Genomic DNA, 24451 nt, shown 5'->3' with positions numbered 1-24451 from the left:
TCTTACAGATATATCGTTACATAAGTAGTAACTTGTGCATCTGAAAGAGACAGGTTAGTGATAGATTCATTACCTTAGAATAGATACCCCAGCAATATCAACCGCGGTGGTGGGTCTGCGAACAGATTACACCAGAAAGTCACGGAGAACAGAACGGACAAAGAAGCCGTCTCTCCGGACTTGACTGTCAAGGCAGTAATGCTTGGTAAATGTTTACAGCGAGGCCCACGTAGCTGCCTGACAAATGTCCTGCAAGGAAACGCCGCTTCCCAAGGCAGTAGTGACTGCAGTTGCCTGGTAGAATGGGCACGCAGCCCCACAGGAGGCTCCTTCTTAGCCAAGGAGTAACACGCTTTGATGCACAGAACGACCCACCGCGAGAAGGTTCATTTGTGCACGGCCCGACCTTTTTTTGGCGCCCGCGTAGCCAACAAAGAGCTGGTCATCCACCCGGAACTGCGGTGTACGCTTCAAATAGAACGCAAGCGGACGTTTTGGGTCCAGACAGTGAAGCCTCTCCTCCTCCTTTGAAGGAGGCGGAAAGAAGATGGGCAAAGTCATGGTCTGCCCGATGTGGAAGGGCGAGACAACCTTTGGCAAGAAAGAAGGACGGGTCCTTAAAACCACCTTGTCCGGATGAACAGAAAGGAAAGGAGGTTTGGAAGAAAGAGCCTGGAGCTCACTCTCTCTTCTGGCAGAGGTGATAGCTACCAGGAAGGTCGTCTTGAGAGTGAGAAGACGCAAAGGACAGGTATGAAGGGGCTCGAAGGGAGCGCACATCAGATGTGTCAAGACAAAGTTTAAGTCCCATTGAGGCATTATGAACGGCACAGGAGGAAGCGTGTGCGTAATGCCTTTTATGAAACGGTTAACAACCGGAGACGTAAAAAGAGAAGGCTGATCTGGAAGCATGGAGGTGGAGGCTGTACAGGTTCGGGTGGAGAACGTCCCCTGCTGCTGCGACAGAAGATCCTCCCGAAGAGGCAGTCGGATCGATCGCCATGCTGAGTACGCGACCAGGTATGGCGACGCAGCGCCACAGTCGAAGAAATCGCCCTACCCAGAGAATCCGTGGTGTCCAAACCACACCGAATGGTGAACGTAGCCGCATCTTTACCCTCAGCAACAGCTTGGGACAGCACAGCGTGGATCTCCACAGGACACTGAGGCAACACCTGTGCAACTGTATCCCACACCGCATGGGAATAGCGGCCCAATAAGCAGGCGGTGTTCACTGACCACAGCCCCAAGCTGGCCGAAGAGAACAACCACTTACCGAACTGCTCCAGCTTCTTAGAGTCCTTATCCGGCGGAGCTGTGGGAAAGGCACTGTGACGTCGAGGCTAGGATGACCAGGCTCTCAGGCTTAGGATGAGTGGTCCGAAACGCCGGTTCACCAGGTGCCGGGCGATGATGCCTGGCGACATTCTTATCCACAGGGGCCCCTGTGGCTGGCCGCGACCAAGTGCCCCACAAGACGTCCGTGAGGGCGCCGTTAAAGGGGAGCAGGGGCTCCGACGAAGTGGACGCCGTCTGGAGCACCTCAATGAGGAGATTAGTTTTGAGGGCCACCATAGGAAGATCGAGGTTGAGGACCTCAGCTGCCCGACGGAGCACCATCGTGTAGGAGGTGCCCTCCTCCATGGTAGGCGGGGGAGAGGCAAACCCCGGGTCAGAAGAGACGTCGAGGTCGCCGGCGTCCTCCAAGTCGTCCACCCAGTCCTGCTCGGAGTCACACTGATGGGCAAGAGGGTCCTCGGACCCCTCCCAGGTGTCCTCCACCTCTGTTGCATGGGGAACAGACCGCGGCGACAGAGCTGGAGAAGGAACATACGGCGTCGGAAACGGCGCCAGGCGGGGCCGAGCCGGCGCCACGTCCCAATGCGGATCCCAGGTAGGAACAGAATGGTCCTGGAACCGGGGCAAAGACGGGACAAACGACACCCACTGCGGTGCTGGAGGTGGAGCCGAGGGTGGCACTGGGGCCGGAGCCGGCAGCGCTGGACCGTGCGGCACTGGGGCCGGAGCCAATGGCGCAGGATCCTGTGGCACCGAAGATGGATCCGCCGGCGGCCCAACAGGATCCTGACATGGGACCGCGGGGCCCAAAGGCGCGTCAGCGGGAGCCCAAGGCCTAAAAAGGCGGTCCTTGGTAGCAAGAAATTCTTGCACCCGTTCGGGAATTATCGACGGACCCGGGTAAGGCGGGTAGGCCGCGGGACTCCCAGGCTCCAGAGGAGCCACAGGGGCCAGAACCCCTGTCCCCCTTGTCCGCATCCGAGGACCGACGGGAGGACGTCGGAGAGCGAACTCGCTTATTCAACTTCTTTTTATGTCGTCGCTTACCCGAATCCGAAGACTTGGGAGTCCGAGGAGCGACGACTGCGGCCCCGCGAGCGTTCCCAGGAACAGTCCCTGAACCTAGAACGGCGCTGGGACGAGTGCCGGGCCTCCAGCAACTTCCAGCGCCGCTCCCTCAAGGCCTTCGGGCCATGGCCCGACAGTCCCGGCCGGACTGGAAGTCATGGTCGGTCTCCAAGCAGTAGAGGCAAACATCGTGGGAGTCAGCCACTGACATATTACGACGGCAGAACCCACAAGAGTTAAATCCAGGCATCCCTACGTGCACCAAGGAGAAAAGGAGACAAAAAGTCTCAAAAAGGGTAGGCAAAAAGTGACTAAGGTACGTGCTCTAACCGGATCTGCGCTTGCTGGTGCGGAAAAATAAAGAACTGACGTCAGCGCGCATGGGTGGCACCTAAGTAGTCTATGTGACGTCATCTCGGCGCTTACGACGCCAGCGACGGACGCGGAGCCGCACAACGCCGCCTACTGATGCGCAGGGGTACTGCTAGCAAAACTTTCCGGATCCAGTCTGACGGCTGGGGATTATTCTAAGGTAAGGAATCGATCACTAACGTGTCTCTTTCAGATGGTACTGAATAACAACCAGATTGCCCTCCTGAGCACCCGCTTCATAACGATTTTACTGACCTTTTTTTCTGACAAGGCATAATTACTTTTGTTGCTATGACCAGTGTTTCCTAACCTTGCGGCAATCGTCAATTTAAGTGGCCTGACCTTAAGATGGCGGCTGAAGTGTACGGGAAGCGCTATATCTTTCAGTGCGGAGCTGTGCTGTAAAGATCAGCAACACGAACCAATATCTTAAGTAAGACTGTATCCGCTTACTGTAAGGAACGCTTTTTTTGCACAAATCTGATTCCATGAGCACGACGATCTTGCCCAGAGCGGGGCCTGGCCCCAAGATGGCGCCCCTGATGTAGCTATCAGCAAATCAATCAGCAATATAGCCGTCTGTGGTTGCTGCGACGCAAACCTTCATTTCAACCCTTCCTTATGGCACCAAGCTGGGGAATCAATCTGCCAATACTATTCAGCCGTGTACTAGCTTGTCCCGCAATGTATCTCATACCGAATGTCTTCAAGATGGCCGACAGATGATCAGCGCCGGCCGGGAATCTCCCCAACTAGGGATTGCCTTTTTGGCTTTAATTTCCCTGGAAGCTACCCCCTTATTGGACCCTTATTTATACATGGGGTTTGATTTGACTGCGGTTCTCATCTCTCCAACTCCCTTGTTTAAACTCGAAATCGTCAGAGTAACCGTGATTATAATCCTGACCGCGGAGACCGAGCAATATGTCCGATGCCCGGTGGAGCTGCCCAGACAGCTATAGAGGAGATCGGCTCTGGCTCACCCCCTTGGCCGTCACCTACCCAGTCAGACATTGGGCACTGTTCTCCTCGTCTACCCGCTGTATCTCCTTCCTCCCCCTCCCTCCGACGAAGTTCCCCTTCTTGAACCTTGATATACACCTGGGGCTCCAAGGACTGCGTTCGTTTGATTCTCCAACTCCCCTGATTGAATTTGAAACCAGCCTCAGCAACTTCTGATGAATTTGTGAACATACTACCGACCGCGGAGATCTAGCCATTTGACCGATGCCCGGTGGAGCTACCCAGGTAGCTATAGAGGAGATGGGCTGTGGATTTCCCCCTTGGCTGTCACCTACCCAGCCAGACACTGGGCAGACTTCCCTTCGTCTCTCTGCAGTGTCTCCTTCCTCCCCGCCTTCCGACGATTCAGCCGGCTTGTTTGACTTTCAATTTGCCTTTTTGGTTCCCCTGAATTACTTTCCTCCTTGCCTGTCTTTCCTGACCCGATCTTCATTCATTCCCATTTTTTTCTTTTCCCCTCTTCCTCCTATACCCCATTGGATATGTGTATTTGTTTAATCTATGCTCTAGTAACTCATGCTCCTGTAACTGGTGGAATTTTGTAACTCGATAATCCTCATGTAAAGCACTCTGATACCTCTGGCTCTAGCCAGCGCTATATAAAACTCTGCAAATAAATAAACAGGGCAGGTGAGGGTGTATATACAGTTGCTTATGTTGCAGTTGGTGTGTTTTTTCTGCACCAATTTGAACGTGTCGGAAAATGTAATTTCTTTGGTAATCTCAGTAACCGCACATACCGTGCACGCTCTACATGGGTAGTGTCCTGTCACTGGGGGGAGATCCCATAGGGATCTTTGGTCACAGCAGGTAGAATGTGGTGGTCTGGTTTGTACGAGTATGTCCTTCAAGTTCCACATGTGTTTAAAAGCAAAACAAGGTGGGGGTAATGTCAATTCACCAGTTTGTAGAATGCCCCAGTGTTTATTTTAATGATTTTAAGGATTAGATTAGAATCTGGTGTGTATGTGGTGACACATGTCAATGCGTCTGTTTGTCTCGAATTCTGTTCCAACAGCGCCTCTGTTATTGTTTCTGGCCCATTTCTTTGCCAGTTTTATACTGTGTGTGGGGTATTCCCGAGAGTTCAGGTTGCATGCAAGTTGGTCAGCCTTAATATTGTAGTCCGTTAAGGTACTGCAGTTACGGCGCAGCTGTAAAAATTGTCCATAAGGGAGATTATCTCTCAGAGCTTTATAATAATCCACATTTGTAAAGTGCGAACAATCGCCCGTAAGGGTCTCTAGGCGCTGGAGGCCGTCGGGAAGATTAAGCAAGCTATTCCCCAGAGTCACATGGTGCTGGGCTAACCTGCCGCTGGCACCGGGGATCAAACCGTGATCTCCAGATTCCGGAGTCAGTCAACCTGGCTGCAGCGGGCTTTAGGATGGTGGGTGCTGAATAGGAGGAGGTTGTTGCAGTCTGTGGGTTTTCTGTAGAATGTGGTACTTAATTGTCCTTCAGTCAGTGTGATCATGAAATCTAGGAAGGGAATACTCTTGTGGGAAATGGTGTTGGTGAAATGGAGGAAGGGATTAAGAGTATTGATCCACCTACAGAAATCCTCACATAATGTCGTTTCACCATTCCAGAATATCAAGATATCATCAATGTATCTACGCCAGAGTAATATGTTTGTGTTGTAGGGATTCGAGTCATCGAAGATCATCCTTTTTTCAAAACCAGCCTTGTCAGACTTGGGGCAAACGTACTCCCCAAAAAAGTCCTCTGGGTTTGGTGGTATAGTTGTTTTTTTTAATTGAAAAAAGTTTTCCGTTAAGGATAGTGTGGCACACTCCATAATGAAGTTTATTGGGGTAGGGGAATCCCAGTCCTCAGCTAAAAGGGCAGCTTCTACTACCTCTAGTGAGGCTGTTTGGGGGAGGTTTGTGTAGAGTGCCTCGACATCCAACGTGACTAACAAGTCAATCTCATTTGTGGTGTGGATGTTTTCAATGAGACACAGTACATCCCAAGTATCCTGTAGAAATGATGGTGTTTTCTGTACCACAGGTTGTAAAAAGTGGTCACAGAAACGTGACAGGGGCTCTAGGAGGGAATCAATTCCTGATACAATGGGTCATCCAGGTGGAGGATCAAGGCCCTGGTGAATATTGGGTAGGATATAATAACAAGGCGTTCTGGGTTGCAGCTTGATAAAAAAAAAAAATAAATCGGCCTCATTCTGACTGATCCAACCCTGTGTTTCAGCTGTGGAGATCATTGCAGTGATTAGTGTGGTCAAACAGCCAGTAGGGTCACTGGCGATTGGGGTGTAATAATGGTGGTTTGTCAGTTGACGATTACATTCATTATCGTAGTCCAAAGTGGACATGATCACGGTAGCCCCTCCCTTATCTGCTTGTTTAATGGTGCTCTTGTGATCATTGGCCAAAGAATTCACAGCCGCGAGCTCTAAGGCTGAAAGATTGTGGAAGGGGTAGATGTTGCACCTCTGGAAACTTCCTTCAGGACTGCTTGTTCGAATGTGAGAATTTCATTCTGTATCATGTCTGCTAGGATAACAATGTTGAAGTACCAATAGTGGAGCAGTTTCACTCCAGGTACTGTGACTGTCTACTGGGGCTGTTCTGCACCAGAAGCCATAGCTGTTAGCAAACTGGGGCAGTTCCAACCAGTGTACCATCACAGTTTGTATCTTGGGGCAATTGCACCCCAGATACTATCACTAATCACAGAGGCTGATCCACATTGGGCATCGTGACTGCTTGAGTACTGTGCCTCTTTGGATACTGGAGATTCTCCACCCTGGGCATTGTGACTGTTTGAGTACTGCACCTCTTTGGATACTGGAGCTTCTCCACCCTGGGCATTGTGACTGCTTGAGTACTGGGACTCTTTGGATACTGGAGCTTCTCCACCCTGAGCATTGTGACGGCTTGAATACTGCACTTCATTGGATACTGGAGCTTCTCCACCCAGGGCATTGTTACTGTTTGAGTACTGCACCTCTTAGGATACTGGAGCTTCTCCACCCTGGGCATTGTGACTGCTTGAGTACTGGGACTCTTTGGATACTGGAGCTTCTCTACCCTGAGCATTGTGACTGCTTGAGTACTGCGCCTCCTTGGATTCTGGAGCTTCTCCACCCTGAGCATTGTGACTGCTTGAGTACTGGGGCTCTTTGGATACTGGAGCTTCTCCACCCTGGGCATTAAGACTGCTTGAGTACTGCGCCTCCTTGGATACTGGAGCTTCTCCACCCTGAGCATTGTGACTGCTTGAGAACTGCGCCTCCTTGGATACTGGAGCTTCTCCACCATGGGCATTGTGACTGCTTGAGTACTGCGCCTCTTTGGATACTGGAGCTTCTCCACCCTGGGCATCATGACTGCTTGAGTACTGGGACTCTTGGATAATGTAGCTTCTCCACCCTGGGCATTGTGACTGCTTGAGTACTGCGCCTCTTTGGATACTGGAGCTTCTCCTCCCAGGGCATTGTGACTGCTTGAGTACTGTGCCTCTTTGGATACTGGAGCTTCTCCACCCTGGGCATTGTGACTGATTGAGTACTGCGCCTCCGTGGATACTGGAGCTTCTCCACCCTGGACACTGTGAATACATGAGTACTGCGCCTCTTTGGATTCTGGTGATTCCACCTTGGGTTCCATGACTGCAAGGATGCTAGTGCTGCATCTCCCGCAGGCCTCCTGATTGTTCCATTACTTGGGCCCTTTTCCACTGGGAAAAGAATCTAGAAATAATGGAAACAAAGTAGAAGTGTGCTGATGCTCCCGCAAGCTTACCTTGTTGATACTCATCCTTCAGCCCTGATAGATGCTGTCTCTGCTCTTCTAGGCTCCCACAGGTCTCTTGCAGCTCTGCCTCAACCTCACTGAGTCTCTGCTGAAGATCCTGCACTGCCTCCTCCTTCTGCTCTTGGATCAATATTAGCCTCTGTGTTAACTCCTGCTCTGATGCAACCCTCTCTTCCAAGGCCTCCTGGAGCAGTCTCATCTTCACTTGCTGGTCACGCAGCTCCTGGTCGGCTGCCAAGAATCAAAACAAGGAAGCATAAAAGAAGAATCACCACCTAGTCCCAGAGAGGTAGGAGGGCCTGAGTACCACCAAACCAGAGAATGCCAGAGAAGCAGTACTCACCTTTATCTCGAGCCTCGCCGACCTTCTTTGTAATCATTTGAGCAGTGAGCTTGAGTTCAGCAGACAACCGGTCTCTCTCCACATGGAGCAGGGTCACCTCGTCCTGGAGCTCTGAGTAAGAAGGCTGCCCACTGCAGCGTCAAGAAGAGAAAAAGAAGCAAAGCGGAGGCATTACACATGTACCAAGTAGGGGCAGCATTTGGTTTACTCAAGAGGTTACAGATGAGTATGTGCTTCAGAGGCAGTCTGTCACGTGGTAGTAGATAACATCTCATATTGATTATAAGATTACAAATGTTACCTTCCAATGATAATAGTGTTTAGCACAAATCTGCTACAGAAGTATATTCTATATGATGTACATACTTCTGCCATGTAGTGGTCTGGTCTCAATCTGAAAAGCAACCCTGTGAGTGTTTATTATTTACGTTTAGTTGTCCACTTTTGCCCTGAACAGGGCAACAGTCGTGGTGAGGTACATCACAAAAGTAGGTAGGATTGGAAGAGAATTACCAGAATGGGCTATTGATGCCCCTAAAAAACAAAAACTTCTTTCAGAAAGACAGCCAGATTTTTAAATGTAGTTGTAAAGGAAATTTCTCGTCCATTACAAAGTCATAGACGTGGTGCTATCAACGCTTTTGGGAGCAATGTCAAGTGTTTTCATGGTAGTCCGACAGGACTGAATGAGGAAGTCAAAGATTGCTGGAGGAGAGAGGATGCTCTCGGTATTAGCCGGTCATGACCATGGTTCGACCACACTTATATATTTATCATGAGCAGCAGGGCATCTGATTCAGATAACCATCAGCGTAGGCTATTACTGAATCACCCAGTAGTTCACCAAGTGGGTCCATGTACAGACTGAATAACATAGGGGCTGAGATAGAGCCTTAGGAGACTCAGGGGCTCATTATGATGTCTGGAGGACCGTAGAGGTCTGGAACCGCACGACCTTAGGTCGACGGTTCTGACCTCAGTACTAGGATGCAACTGCACTACGGGCGATAGGAAACATCCACTTTATAATGGCAGCTTGTGCGGCAGGTGAAAAAGGCCCACAGCACAAGCTGCCATTGTAAAATGGATGTGTTGCAAGCACAGATTCTTCATAAGGGATTGTAGACAACAAACAATGAAATTAGCGAAGAAAGACAGACCAGAAGCAGAGCAACAGTTGCTGAGGTCGTCTGAGACACTGCTGCTTCTTTCAGGAGGGGTTGAGTTCTTCAACCTTAGGGAGCTTGGAAACTCATCCACTTTAAATGCCTGTATATGCTCTGACAGTTCTAGATCAACAAAGTGCTGCGGGGGATTCCATGGCTCTCTGTTGTATCAGCGTAGCAGAGCTGTGGATCCACCCACTCCAAGCTGCAGCAGAAGTTATGCAGATTTTCTTACCCACTGTGCCATCCTTGTACTTTCCCTTTTTAGGTGACACAGGAAGAAGAGTAAGTGGCATGCTAGCCTGTTCTAGCAGCCGATAATACGAGAGAATCAAAACTAAAGTTCTATACTTCTTCTCTCTGTGTCTATCCACAGGTTTTATGGAAGCCGGAGTCTGGAAGGTACGGGAGGTGGGCTGCAACAACTCCCCAAGCAGCAGTAGTGTCTCAAAAATGACTGACGTCTCATAAACAGGCGCTAGTGCCTTAGTGTTAAGTTTTCTTGCCACTCTATTATTGACCTACAGGAAAGAAACCACATCACCCCCTGGAGAAACAGCAAGGTGGAGATCCTGGAGATCTGACTCAAAATCTGCTTCCACCGGCTGGGAATGATGTGTCTCTTCCATGAGGAGCACTGCAGGACCCGTAAGGCTCTTCTCCTCGAGTAGCAAAAATGGCATTTCCTTTTCTTCTTTTTCTTTGCAGGTTCATCCACTTTGGACAGATAAGGACTTGTCCTTATCAGGTTGACGTGGAGAAGGAGGAAGAGAAGCTGGTACAGTAATAGGCACTACAAGTGTCAGAATCACAGGAGGTGGCATTATTGAAAGCTATAATTCTGCTGAAGTACAGTAACCTTCTTGACTTCTAGGGTGTCGAGAGGAATCCTCTACAGGAGAGATGAGGTTCTGGGGAAGGTAAATCCTGGACGTTGAAAGCTGGAAAAACAGTGTTCCAGGGATCCCACACATGGAGATGTTCTACTCTTTATGGATATCAGAAAGAATCTCATGGCAGAGGATTATATAGAGTCAATCATCTGCAGATTTTTTATTTACTGTATAGAATGCTTTTTTAGTTCTGCATGTAAAGGGGGAGGCTGTGCCACAAGGGGAGCCCTGCAACTAAAAAGAACAATGGTTACTTACCTGTAATCTGTGGTTCTCCAGTATTGGTGTCTTTCATAGATTCACATGCCTGAATCATTCCCTGTCGTCGGAGTGGGAGTCCCACGGTACATAAAAAAGCAATAATTATGCATGTAATAACCAAAAAACCTTGGTAACACAAAACCAGGACAAAAAATGTAGCCTAAGCTACAAGAAAAACCTTCCACACTTATGACTATCAAAGTCATTATGTACAATCCAAACTGCAGCCAATCAGGCGACAGCACCCACCAGAATGTTCTCCTCAGAGGCTCAGGCTCTCAGATTTTTGTCGCACAGGAGTGAACCAAAGTATAACAGCCCAATAGCCTATAAGGGGAGGTGGGCGGGTTGCATGTGAATCTATGAAAGACACCAATACTGGAGAACCACAGATTACAGGTAAGTAACTATTGTTCTTCTCCAGTATTTAGGGTGTCTTTCATAGATTCACATGCCTGAATCAGAGTAGATAACAGTACAGATCATAATGGTCATAAGACGCTCCTTATGTACCATAGTAACTACACATCACCAAAATGTATAATCATATATAAATACATCTGCGCTCAATATATGCAGAACAATTTCAAGATATAGAAAACAGTGTGGAATAAGCGTCTTATAGGAAAGAGCATAGTGGAGGAGGGAGAACAGAGGCTCACATTATTTGAAAAGATTGCGGAGAACAGCTTGTCCCACTGACGCATCTGCATCGCTTGAGGCTTCCAAACAGTAGTGCTTGGTAAAAGAGTGTCTGTTGGACCAGGATGCCGCTCTACAGATCTGATGAAGAGGCACACCAGCAAAAAGAGCGGTGGATGAAGAAATTGCTCTTGTAGAGTGCGCTCTTGGGGTTGCCTGCAAAGATCTTCCCGCTTGTTCATGGCATAAACAAATTGCATGTGCAAGACATTACAGTAGAGGAAAGGAAGACTCTGAGTTAGAGAGTTTAGAAATCAATCAATCAATCAGACATATTGTATTAAACAAAGTAAATACAAAGGGACATGCAAAAACTAAATTATGCAGAGTAATGGAACAGTTGTAACAGCACTGTACACAAAATCAATAAACATAAGGACAACCCAAATTTGTACTTGGTGCTTAAAAGTGTACGTGACACGATGACGGCGACGCAAGTGACAAGGTGAGAACAGCAGGAGACGTCGCGAGGTGAAGTGAGAGTGAATAGTTGAAAAATTAAACACCAGGGTTCTAAATTCACTTTTTTTATACAATAAAAATGATTACATATTCATTTTGAAGAACCATAGGGCCATCAATTGAGTTGGAGCAAAAACGAGAGTGAAACTCGTAATCGTGGAGGACGAAGTGTACTGGTGGCGAATTTCTAATGAATAGGGCGTCGGACAAGGGGTTCTCAATTCACAAGGTTCCAGCGTCGTAAATCAGAAGGCAGGAATAATTCAAAACTGCAGAGATTACCGGCTAATGATTAAAGCGAAGGGCAAGGGGGATCTCGATTCCCCTGGGTCCAGCGTCATGAGTCAGGAGGAAGCAATGTTTCAAAACAGCACGGATTACCGGCTTGTGTTTTCAGGTGGCGAATAAATCACCCGGAGCCTGACAGTCTAATGAATCGAAGGTCAGGAAAGCGGCATCTCAGTCACCAACTAGGTTTACGGGTTGATGCTCCTGTTGTTTATTATAATAAACAAATTGCAGCAGAAATCCAACGAGCTATGGTTGGTTTGGAGACAGAATGTCCTTGACGTAACCTACCATATGCCACAAACAGTTGGTCTGATTTACGTATTGTTGCTGTCCGTTGTAAATAGAACTTGAGACATCTTCTGATGTCAAGGGAATGCAAGGCCCTTTCCGCAACTGTGAGCGAATTTGGGAAAAATGTCTTTAAACTGATAGGTTCATTAAGATGGAAGTCCGGAGGAACTTTTGGCATGAAGCTGGGATTAGTGCGTAGAACTACATATTTCAATGTAAATTGCAGAAAAGGTGGATTAATAGTGAACGCTTGAAGGTCACTGACTCTTCTTGTTGATGTCAGAGCCAATAGCAAAGAAACCTTCCAAGGAAGGAACTTTAAGTCCACTTTATGAATAGATTCGAAGGGGTGCCGCATAAGTTGTGTAAGCACTACATTAAGGTGCCAGGATGGAGGTGGATGTCGAATAGGGGGAAACATCCGAAACAACCCCTTGAAGAATTGCTGAATGACTATTTGAATAAAGGGAATTAGAACCATCCTGCCGAAACCTTGAAATCGCCGCCAAGAACACTTTCAATGTAGAATGGGAGAGGCCCGATCTCGCCAAATGAAGAAAGAACGGTAAAAGTTGTTCTGGTTTTGCATGAATTGGGTGTATATTGACAGATTGACACCACATGCAAAATCTCTTCCATTTTAGTTTGTAAGTTTTAATAGTAGCAGGTGCTCGAGCATTAGCTAAAACTTCCTGACAGTCCGCAGGAATATTTAGGTGTGCGAATTCAAGATGTTGAGGAGCCATGCCGCTAATCTCAACGATGCTGGGTCCGGGTGACAGATCCGGCCGTACTGGATGGATAGAAGGTTCGGTATTGGCCGAAACTGAATGGGTTCGCACTCCGAGAGGAGTAGAAGTTCGGTGAACCAGTATTGGCGAGGCCACCTGGGAGCAATGAGGATCATGCGGCAAGGTTGTTTCTTGATCTTGCGGAGAACTCGTGGAACCAACGGAATCGGTAGAAAGGCGTAGGCATATATCTGCGACCAGTTCATCGAAAATGCATTTCGGCATGAGTCTTTGTGGGGAACCCAACTTGCAAAGGATGGGCATTTGCGGTTCTGGCTGGTCGCAAACAGGTCTAAATCTGGGCGCCCCCACTCTCGAAAAACTCTGTTTAAGGTTGGTTGATGTAGCTCTCACTCGTGGTTGGATGTTGTGGACCTGCTGAGGGAATCTGCTAGAACATTGGCGACCCCTGGAACATGAATGGCTGAAAGGCTGATCTTGTGACGAATCGCCCAGCCCCAAATCTCTTGAGCTTGTAGAGATAGTAGGGCTGACTTCGTCCCTCCCTGCTTGTTCAAGTAATGCATACTTGTAGTATTGTCCGTTCGAATTAGTACTGAGGCTCCTCGAATGATGGGTCGAAATGACTTCAGAGCTAAGAAAATGGCTCGTAACTCCAGAAGGTTGATATGCCACTTCTTTTGCTGGAAAGTCCATCTGCCGTTGACCGTCATCCCTTGAAGGTGCGCCCCCCATCCCTCGAGGGAAGCATCTGTGGTTATAGTGAAATCTGGAATTTCGACCAGAAATGCACATCCTTCCCTTATGTTCTTTATTTGGCTCCACCACTGAAAGGCTTCTCGCATCCGAGGAGTGATGTGAACTATGTCCTCGAAAGACCCTGAAACCTGTAACCATTGAAGGCTGAGTTCCTCTTGCAATGGCCTCATTCTGTAACAGCAGTTGGGTATCAGAGAGATGCAAGAAGAAATCATCCCTAGGAAAGACTTGTACACACGGACTGAAACGCACTCTTTTGACAGCAATAAGCGAGCGAGATTGCAGATCTTGAGTTGTCTTTCTTTTGAGACGAAAGCCTGAGCCAGCCGAGTGTCCAGTGTGGCTCCCAAAAAAGTCTTTCTCTATGATGGAGTCAGATGAGACTTTTCGAAATTTATGGAGAGTCCCAGAGATTGGAATAGTAACAGACACTTCTGAACATGTGCGTTTGTGGTTTGAAAAGAATTCGCTTTGATAAGGCAGTCGTCCAAGTAAGGGAAAATTTGAATGCCTTGTAGATGAAGATGTGCGGTCACCTGTGCTAGGACCTTTGTAAATACACGGGGTGCTGATCGAAGACCAAACGGAAGGACTCTGAATTGAAAGTCTCTGCCAGCCACCCTGAACCGTAAAACTTTTCTGTGTCTGGGTAGGATTGGTACATGAAAATAAGCGTCTTGGTGATCGAGGGTGGCCATGCGATCCCCGCCGAAAGCAATTGGAGGATTTCTTGAAGGATAACTTTTTCAGATATTTGTTGAGGGCGCGAAGGTCGAGAATGGGGCGCCATGCTCCCAACTTTTTCAGAATCAGGAAAAATCTCGAATAAAATCCTGTTCCTCTTTGTAAAGGAGGGACCTTTTCGATTGCTCCTTTTCGAATCATGAGATTTATTTGGGAAAAAAGGTCCTTGAGATGAGCAGGAGGTGGTCCTTTGGGAGGGGAGTTTGGGGGAATCTTTATGAACTCCAGAGCATGGCCTCTGGCCACTATATCCAAAACCCACTTGTCTGTTGTAATTGTGGACCAGTTCGAGTAGAAGTGGGATATTCTTCCTCCAATTTTGACTGGGGCAACGGCAGAGATGGTGGCAGGTGGCGGATCTCATTGTTTTTTATTTGAATCCCGTCCACGATAGGATGGCTTCCTTCTTGATTGCGAGTAGGAGTTACCTCGCTGTCCGTATGATTGCTGTCTGTAGGGTTGAAACCTTTGATTACTTTGTGAGGTTTAATAAGATCGTAGCTGATTGTAACCTCCCCTATTGGAGAAGGATCCACGTCCTTTGGCACCACAAAAGGACGACTTACGAAATTGAAAGCTACCAAGAGACCTCGCTGTCTCCATGTCTTTTTTTAATAGCCTGAAGGACCTCATCAACATGTTGACCGAATAGTGACTCCCCATCAAACGGCATGCCAATAATTTTGGTTTGGACCTCTTGGTGAAAAGATGTCGATTTCAGCCAACCTTGTCTCCTCAGGACTGCTGCACCCGCTAACTGTCTGAATCCTGTGGATGCAACATCTACGGCTATGTTAATGTAGGGGGAGATGTCTGACCACATCTGCCTATCATATCTCCCTAATATGGCTAGGGAATTTGCTGCACGGACAGTCGTTGCAGGCATAGTGGAAGCCTTCTTTCCAATCGAATCCAACCGTCTTCCATCCCTGTCTGGTGGAGCTGTTCTAGGCGGAGAGGGGTTCCTGGTCCGTCTCTGCGCCGCTTGGGCGATGACAGAGTCAGCTTTCGACTGGCCGATGAGGCATGCAGGTGAATCACTTGGCACCTTATATTTTTTGTCTAACCGAGGCAAGACTGCAGGAAGAGAATTTGGTGCTGCCATGATCTTCAACCCTTCCTTCCAGATGAAATCTATGATGGGAATTGCCCTTATCTGCTTTCGTGGTTGGTCTTTAAAATCATAAAGAAAGCAATCATCTTTCTTTGTCTCCATCGGTATGAGAAACTTCTTCGTTGCCCTCTCCATAAGAAGATGAAAACCTCCGATGTCTACAGGAGGAGAGTCCACGGGAGCTGGAGCGGACAGTGATGGAGTTTGAATTTGGTATTCGTCCCACTCCGAAAGAACAGACTGATCATCCACTTCTCCCTCTTCCCTGTCATCATCTGTTGTATTAGCATCATGGGAATGACAAGATGGTACTGGAGAAGGTGGTCTAGAAGATCGTAAAGAAGTTACAGGATGGAAGAGACTCCGCCGATTCAGATGGAGGAAAACGACGATAATAGTCCTGCAACATATATTGCAAATTATTAAGCAATTCTAAAGGCATTTGTGCTGTGGGAACCGTGACAGGAGCTGGGGCTTCAGGCTCAGGACAAGGTTCTTCCTCCTGGTCATCTTGGTATTTTATAAACAATTCCGACGGACTCCTAGCAGTGCGGAATCTGTCATCCTCTCCTGATTCTTCTTCTTCTTCCTCCTCCTCAGAATCTAATAATTGCTCAGGCAACTTGAATGGGGAAAGAGCTTCCAATGAGGAGCCACGACGTTGTAGTAAAGAAGCCGCCGTTGTAGGCAGGGCGGAGGAGGCAGCAGCCGATGTTGCAGACCAAACTTGCAAATCCGTGCAGGAAGACAAAAGAGGCGTCGACGAGTGTGCCGTCGACGAGATCGTCGTCGATGGAGCTGGCGTCAGAAAAGTGAGCGTCGACGAGGCAGCTGTTTTCGTCGACGAGGCAGTCTTCGTCGACGAGGTGTTTGCCGTCGATGAAGCAATCTTCGTTGACGACGAGGCAATCTTCGTTGACGACGAGTCAGTCTTCATCGACCAGGCAGTCGTTGACGATGAGGTAGTCTTCGACGACGAGGTGGCCGTGGACGACGAGGTGGCCGTCGACACAGCAGTCGTCGACGAGATCTTCTTAACCCTTACCTTCGACGGAGCGCGGACGCGAGATGAAGTCTCCGTCGACGAGATGGGTCGAAGAGCAACGGAGACCAGCGTCGATGGAGAAGAAGCCGATGTCATGATCATCTTGGGTCTCGGCGACGAGAAGGTAACCGTCGACGTAGAAGTAGCGTCGACAAGGAGCCGTCGACGACGCCGGAGCTTTCTGATGAGGTAAATCTTTGTCAGGAAGTCTTTTTGATGCTAGATACTTTCCAGTCTTTCTCGGGGGCGTAACAAGCTTAGATTTTGAAGGTGGAGAAGCCTTTTTTGAAGAGGAAGCAGAAGGCAAGCTAGAGCCCTTAGCAGGCTGTACTTTTCTCGACACCTTAGCCCCAGGAGATGACAAGTCTTCCTCAGCCACCCTCTTTCTAGAGGACATAGATGAACCAGAGGCTACACTTCCCACCTCAGATAAAGGGTTATCCTTGTCCTTGATCTTCTGTAGCAACAGAACTAGGCGCCCTTCTCTATCTCTGAGGGTCTTCTGAAGGATGGTCCTGTAGATCTTACAATCCCTCACCTCATGATCTGGATAGAGGCAGTAAATGCACTTCTTGTGGGGGTCTTGAGAAAATAGCCGGAGCTTCCCACAAGATTCACAAGGCCTAAAGAGAGACCTCTTAGAAGATGACATTTTGAAGATAAGCAAAAAAAAAAGAAAAAACTGTGAAGTACTGAGCAGAGCTCAGGGAGACTCCCTTCACACGATGTGCTGTAGAAAATCTGAGAGCCTGAGCCTCTGAGGAGAACATTCTGGTGGGTGCTGTCACCTGATTGGCTGCAGTTTGGACTGTACATAATGACTTTGATAGTCATAAGTGTGGAAGGTTTTTCTTGTAGCTTAGGCTACTTTACTTCCTGGTTTTGTGTTACCAAGGTTTTTTGGTTATTATATGCATAATTATTGTTTTTTTATGTACTGTAGGATTCCACTCCGACGACGGGGAATAATTCAGGCATGTGAATCTTTGAAAGACACCCTAAATACTGGAGAAGTATCTATTCACCTCTCGATTTGCCAGTGGATTTGGGAGCGTGGATGAGGTTGGTAGAAAGCAAAAGTCTGGTTGGATCATCATTTTGTATCTTTTTTGTAGGTTAGAGAGAGATGAGCTACTTATGGATTTAAAGAGGACAGAGGATTTTGAAGGTAATCGTATCAAAAACTGGAAGGCAAGGGAGTTTTTGGCATTAGTACATGGTGTGTTTGCTTTTTCCATTCTCTATACGGGGGACACGTCAAATGGTCTGTACTTTTTAGAATCTGTTAAACTGGCTAGCCATAGTATGGAGAAAACTCAGCACACAATGAAGATTGGATTTGGCGCGTATGGCGAATGGGGACACAGCATCTTGGAGGCCATAAACTATGGGTGAGCACTCACAACTAGTTTTACACTTACTTTGTGAAGTCATCATACCCAGTGACAGCCTAACAGTGAGCATGTCCTTTAGGTCTATGCCTGCCAACTCCTTGCGTTTGCATGGAGTTTCCTAGTTCTTTCTTCTTTGCTATTTTCTTCCTTGTGGTTCCAGCACATATCCTTTTAGCGTCACTACTTGTTTGTCTGTTTCTTGTTCCCACTGTACTTCATTTCAGTCTCTCCTCCTCCTTCACCGGCATAAAGGTTGGGACCTGATCTTCCCAGGGTACATTATGGTGTTCATCAAGGAGGTGTGTTAGGTATCGAATGAATGAATTACTGAGACACGTATGCCTTATGTTGCTGACCTTCTATTGTTATGCTCACTGTGGGCTTGTATTATTTGATAGTGGTACGTTTGACTAATTCAACTCCGTGGTTCCTGGGTTCATAAAGCTGCACCATCTTCTGCAACCGGACCAGTGATTCTCTCTCTCGCTCTCTCCTAACCGCTTCCTCTGGGTTCTGAGGTAACACCATCATATCTAGTTTTTACTCAGATTTAAAGGGATGGTAGCTATTGGCTCAGGATTGACTGGTTCTTCTTCTGGTTACCCACAGCAGTAGTCATGAGCATGCTTGGGGGAGAGCTAGCGTTAATAAGGCAGCACATTACATAAGCTATGTTTTGCAGTACATTTTATTTTACACTTACCATTAGAGGGTTACTGCACACATTGACATTGGTAGAGGAATGGTGGAGGTTATCACATAACCTTCCGATTTGTGATTGGAGTAAATTCCTACACGTGAGGAGTCATTTTAGGCAGCTTTGCCTTCATACAAATCTCAGGGACCTCCCTCTTTGTAAGAGCCCTCTATTATAATCATGTTCTGCAACTCGGATGTCAAATGGCTTCAGCACCAAGTGTCTTGGACGGCAAAACATTCACAGTTTAATGCTTGTGACTCAAAGTTTCTGTAGGGCCTACTTAGATCTAAATATTAGAAGTATCAGAGGTCAAACGATGTGCAAATATTGAAATTGATGACGGTGAGCGAACACCGGTTTTATTTCAAATCAGAGTTTAGTATGATCTGTATTTGCTGCTTGTCTTGGCAGAGCAAGGGATGTGTGGAACAGGAGTGTCATCAAATATATATCTAATTGTTACGACGCCTATATTGATAATAACCAAGTCTCTTTCTGAGGAAGACTGACCTAGCTTGTAATGGTCATGAACGTCCTGGAAATCATCAGCCTTTCAGCCACACTACATGGATGAAAACATTGCCCTCCAACTCATCGAGACCAACATGACTGTTATGCCAGCAGGCCTGAACTATTTTTGCTCACACCATCCAAGACCCTGGGCACAATCCTCACCTCTCTCTACCAACTTCGTGGGCTCTGTTCCGTTCCTCCAACTGCAGCCCAGCAATGGCCATCTTCCTGGCCACCATCCCTGCAGAAGTAAACAAATACATGTAAACTCAATCACGGCATTGAAGAAGTCGTGATACGCCTTTGGGGCTCATTGCACCTTCTTTCGTCAGCGCTAGGCCTTCCCAACAAATGAAGTGAAGCATGGGAAGGCTATTACAAGTAAAGGCCATGATGGAAGGAGGTTGCAAGAGTCCCCTGAGATGGAGGCCTGGAGCACGTTAGAGGGAAATGGCTAGAGATAGCTAAAGACTTAGCAGATACAACACAGAAGGTGCATTATGTTACGTAGTACGAGGGCAGAACCCCAGGAGCTGGCAGGAGTACACCTTTTCCACAGGTATTGTGGTTGAGAGACTCCTGTCCTATCCATATGGTCCCAAACCAGCCCACCGCCTGCATGGAAAAGCAGGGAAGTAATGTAGATGGTGGGCATACTTGCAGGGCCTTAAACTCCACAATGAACGCAATTAGAAGGAAAGCCATAACCAACCTTGGATTGTGTCCACTCTCTTTGCTGCGAAACACATGCGCTGGCCCAAACTCCCGAGGCGAGTAACAGCAGCCTTCAGCCCAGACTCCTGGGTTTCAAACACCTGGTGGAAGCTGTAAAAAGACAAAAGTAAAATCAGTAGCTTCCTGACAAGGACTGTGGAGTCCAACAGGACAATTTAGAAATCCCCCTACAGCTTTGATTATTTGCCTTCCAAACATTTCACAGAGTGGGCTTAGAAGTCTCTACAACAGCAGTCTCTCCTGATTCTGCCAAAGCCATGGATAGCGTGCTCCTTTGAGACCTCTGTAGATTTGTTTTTTTTACCAAGGAAGGTGACTCAGTGTGTCTGTGCAGGTCTCTCTCTCTCTCTCTCTCTCTCTCGCTCTCTCTCTCTCTCGCTCTCCTCACCTCCTCACCCCACACCCCCAGCCTTTGTGGGTAACAGTTTATTTTCCTGTCCTAAAGATAGTTCTCCGGGAGCTGAAAGGCATCACAAAATGCCCAAAGTGCTGCACAGTCTCAAGTGGTGCTTCCAAAATGTTCTAAAGTGATGGTAGCCACCAGTTCATAAATCTTTGTCCGGACTATGACTTTTCGGATCTTGTACTTCGAGGCTCTCATACTCTCTGTAGAGTCTAAGTGAGGAAATGTTACTTACCCATAACAACAAGATTCAAGATTTTTAATGTGATGATTTGGAACTCAAAGAGGTCCACATAAAATACAGTAAAAAAGTAAAAAACATAATAATTCATACAATATACAGTACATGGTGCTCCGAAATACATGATAAAAAATAATCAACTTACAACTAAGCTGTAAGGCCCCCGACACAAAAAAGAGCAAATACGCAATCAATTAATTAAAATAATATAACGCAATACAAGCCAGGCCTAATAAATACAACAAATGAGTGAAGCAAAATGTTTTAAAGTGCAACGCTACTACAGTACTTAGTACAATAAATCAATTTCATACTGTGCAAAAGTATTTGAAACCTAGAGTACCAATTCCTCAAATTCATGAACCAGTGCAATGACTATGAAATTTACGAAAATTCAGACAAATCTAGAAAATATTCAAAAATTGTTTAAAAGCGATTTCTGATGGTGGTGCAGATAAACATTTCCAGGCCTCCACTGCCGTGGTTATATTGCTCTTTAAAAACAAGGGTTTTAGCAATTGGCGCCGCAATGAATGAAGAGGAGGCCATACAAATAGCGCCCAATTCCCACAGAGATCACAAAGACTCTCCTCCTTTGTTAGCCCTTCCCAGGATCCAGTAATGATTTGTAACAAAAGTAGATTCAAGCATAATAACAAAACAGTTCTGCGCGTACCATAGAGGAGGTTTCACAGTACATACTGTAGTTTTTTTATTTTACATATTTACATATGCTTCGCTCCAATATCATTTTATTTCGGGCACGCTGAGCACACAACACAATATCCCTTTTCTAGCTTAATTCTTAGATTGATTTTTTGATTACGTTTTTTAAGGTGAGCTTCAGGAGGGGAACCATCCCATTCTGACCAATTAAAAAAAAGAAATCCAGAGCTTTCATATAGTTTAAAAAGAGGGCACTTCTTCCGCTCAAACAATAAAATATTTCATGTTTCAATGCAGCTCAGATGGACTCGGATTCACCATTCAGTAGATTGTTCCCCCACCTTAATACAGCAGCCATAGCAAACACTTATGTGGAGAGGAGCCTAGATGTAAGTAGGAGAGCTGATGGAACGGCAAAAGAAATCAAACAAAAAATTTGTCGCCAAATTTGCCCTTCGACTTTCTCAAAAAAAGACCAATGCCGTTCTTCCATTACCTCACAGGCATAGCTCAATGAAGGCGGAATCTTAAACTAATAGACCGCCAATACATGGGCGAAATGCCTTTGCCCACAACACCTACATAATCTGCATGTGGCAGAAGCTTGAGCTGAAGCCTTACTTCTACACTGACTAATGTGATCCTTATTTAGGCAGTTATTGGAAACAATTCCACCCAGCCATGGATACACCTTTACCGCTTCCATGTTGTCATTTCCCAGGAACCAATTCATACCCATCCTAACTCTGCACCCCGACCAAAAAAACACGACTTCACTCTTCAGGATATTTATTTTTAAAAAATGCCCATCAGCATAATTTCCCCAACTCAGAGAGACACCTCTGTAGCCCTATCTGAGTTAAATCCATCATAACAACATCATCAGCACAGAGCAAACAGCCAATACTCATTAAACCTAATTTAGCCAAATCCCCCTTTGCAAGGTAGATCATGTATGTAGATGGAGAAAAGAAGGGGCGCAAGTAAACACCCCTGCTTCAGACCTGCTCGAGAGACCCCGATTCCATCCCATCAAAACTTGAGACCAAGTTGAGGAGTAAAAAGCAACTATCAACCTGAGCAAATGTGCGGGGACCCCCAATGCCACCAATTTCCTCCACAGCGTCCCACGGTCAACCCTATTGAACGCTGTGGAGAAACCAATAAAAGCAGAATATAAGGCCATTTCCGTGCCCACTGAATACTTATCTATCAATGTTTGGAGGGCCAAACTAATATCCAAGGTTCCGCAGTTCTTACAAAAAACAGCTTGCTCGGCAGGAACAAGATTATTACCAAACGCCCAGTCCTGGAGGTGAAGGAGAATACTCTTTAGAAACAATTTGCCGATCGCGCCCAACAACGCAGTCTGCATGAAACTAGAGGGAGAGGTTTTCAGACCATTGTAAATATAGAGGCACAACCACACCACCTTTGCATGACAACGGAATAACCCCATACTGGTAACAATATTGGAACACTGGACACAGCAGCCAGGCCCATGCAGAGACCTCTTGTTTGATAACAGATATTGGACGTTCATATGGACCCATTGCGCCAGAGAATCTTGCGCCTTTAATAAAAACCTATATCCTCTCACAAGAGGGCGGGCCATATTCGCCCGAACGAGGAGGCTCATCACTCAACTCCAACAACATACCACATCTGGAATTGATGACATAGAACTGCGAGACTTAATGGGACCATTTTGCATCGGAAATCAGAATGGTCTCAGCCTTAATTCTAGTGTCACAGTATTCTGTGATCAATAACCAGTATTTACACAAGTCACCAGAGAAAGCGGCTTCTTTCAACGCAGTCCATTTCCGGTCCTCCTGCCTCCTCTGTTCAGACACCTTCAATCTAGTTCTCACACCGCTTCAATCGATTGATTTCCTTTTGCCTCAGTAGTGACGACTGCTTAAATTGTTTTCTTACTAGTGAATTTATATATCACAGTTTACCTTCTTTACCTCCCAGGAGATAGCTACAGAGGATTTAACACTGGCAGTACTTTATTTTCTCCCACATGATCGAAACACAGACAGCTGCTCTTCAAACCAAGCAATAGGGTTCTCTGTGAAAATAACTGGCTGAAGTAGCCATTTTAACATAAGCAACCAGATTTATCATATTATTTTGAGACCAAAAAGTGTGCACATTAGTTTTACTGTAGACAATGCTAACGTTTCTTGAATAACAGCTCTCAAACAACTTAAGCTCTAAATCGAAAAACATTGAACTTTAAATTCATCCTTAATACCTCAAAATGGGAGCAGGCACCAAACATTTGTCATGCTACCACTATATAATCGATTAATGATGATTGACACCGAAAGGAACGAAAGGTAACAGAGGCTGGTGAGTCCTTCAGAAACCGACCATTTAAAGCAAAAAGTTAGTTAGTTATTTCTCAGGCAGTCCAGAAGGGAAAGACCCCGCCTGGCTGATCTAATATTACCTGGCAAAACACCCTCTGGAATATTCCACACCTCTTCCAACTTTCTATTTCCAAAAATCAAAGAGGAACAATTCTAGATTTTTCTGAAATTCTACTTGGTCCCTCACTCTAAAAGGGAGTACCCATTGGACCTCATATTCTTCAAGTACATCAACAAAGTAAGTATAGCTTGTACAGTAAACTCTTAATGGACTATTTCAAATAAATTATTCCAGTGCGCACATGGATATTTCAGCCCATGTATATTTGGTATTTTTAAGGACCGCTCCCTCCGCGTTGCAAAAATCGTAAAGGTTACAGAAAAAGTAAAGAAATGAATTAAGAAATACTACTATTATTGTCATTGCCCTGAAGAAGACCTTCTGGGTCGAAACGCGTTGGCTACAGTCGTTTTTAAAAAGATTGTTTCAATAAAGAAACCAAGTAATAAGAACCTGCTGAATTCATGTGCTTCTTCTTACTTTGCTTGTATTTGCAAATTATATTTTTTGACTCGTTGGAGTGCTGAATCACTGTTTTTGCTGAAAAAACACCAACAAAACCACAAACTAAAAGCTAGTCAAAAGCAAGGAAAAGGAGAGTGAAAGAGTTATTTTTATTTATTTTTGAAGGGGCCAATACAATGTAAATTTGTTATACAAGATAGCAGCGAGAAAGATTGAGCTAACACTATTCTGCTAGAGTTTTGTTGTTTAGAGATGTCACTAAAATATTATTACTTCTTCCTTTTGCTTTCTTTCAGTTTTGTGGTCTTTGGTCTAAAGATGCAGGGTTTAGAAGCATGTTTTAGGTCTTGTTTAATAATTTAATAAACTGTAGAGAATCAGGAAAGAACAAAATCATGGTTTGTTTTCCCAAAAATCTGTCCCAATATGTGCTATCACATTTACTCACACAGAATGGGTAAAACCCCTTGATACATCAGCCCCCTTTTCTAGCGAGTCAGTATTGATAGTAGGTGAATTGCCAAACAC

The 24451-nt window shown here is 46.3% G+C and overlaps 1 protein-coding gene across 4 annotated transcripts in view; it reads right to left on the bottom strand.

Annotated features, from left to right (window-relative positions):
* Positions 1-24451, bottom strand: part of LOC146769601 (coiled-coil alpha-helical rod protein 1-like) — a 184613-nt gene that overhangs the window by 44430 nt on the left and 115732 nt on the right. For all 4 annotated transcript variants that reach the window (XM_085640485.1, XM_085640487.1, XM_085640488.1 and 1 more), the window contains 4 exons: positions 19684-19796; positions 19134-19212; positions 7885-8015; positions 7530-7772 (listed from right to left, as the gene is read on the bottom strand). In XM_085640485.1, the coding sequence (XP_085496611.1) occupies positions 7530-7772; positions 7885-8015; positions 19134-19212; positions 19684-19796 (566 nt within the window). The remainder of the gene's footprint in view (positions 1-7529; positions 7773-7884; positions 8016-19133; positions 19213-19683; positions 19797-24451) is intronic.

Source organism: Triturus cristatus, unplaced genomic scaffold, assembly GCF_964204655.1.
Source record: "Triturus cristatus unplaced genomic scaffold, aTriCri1.1 SCAFFOLD_446, whole genome shotgun sequence".
Lineage (NCBI taxonomy): Eukaryota > Metazoa > Chordata > Amphibia > Caudata > Salamandridae > Triturus > Triturus cristatus.
This window is presented reverse-complemented; position numbering and strand designations above follow the sequence as displayed.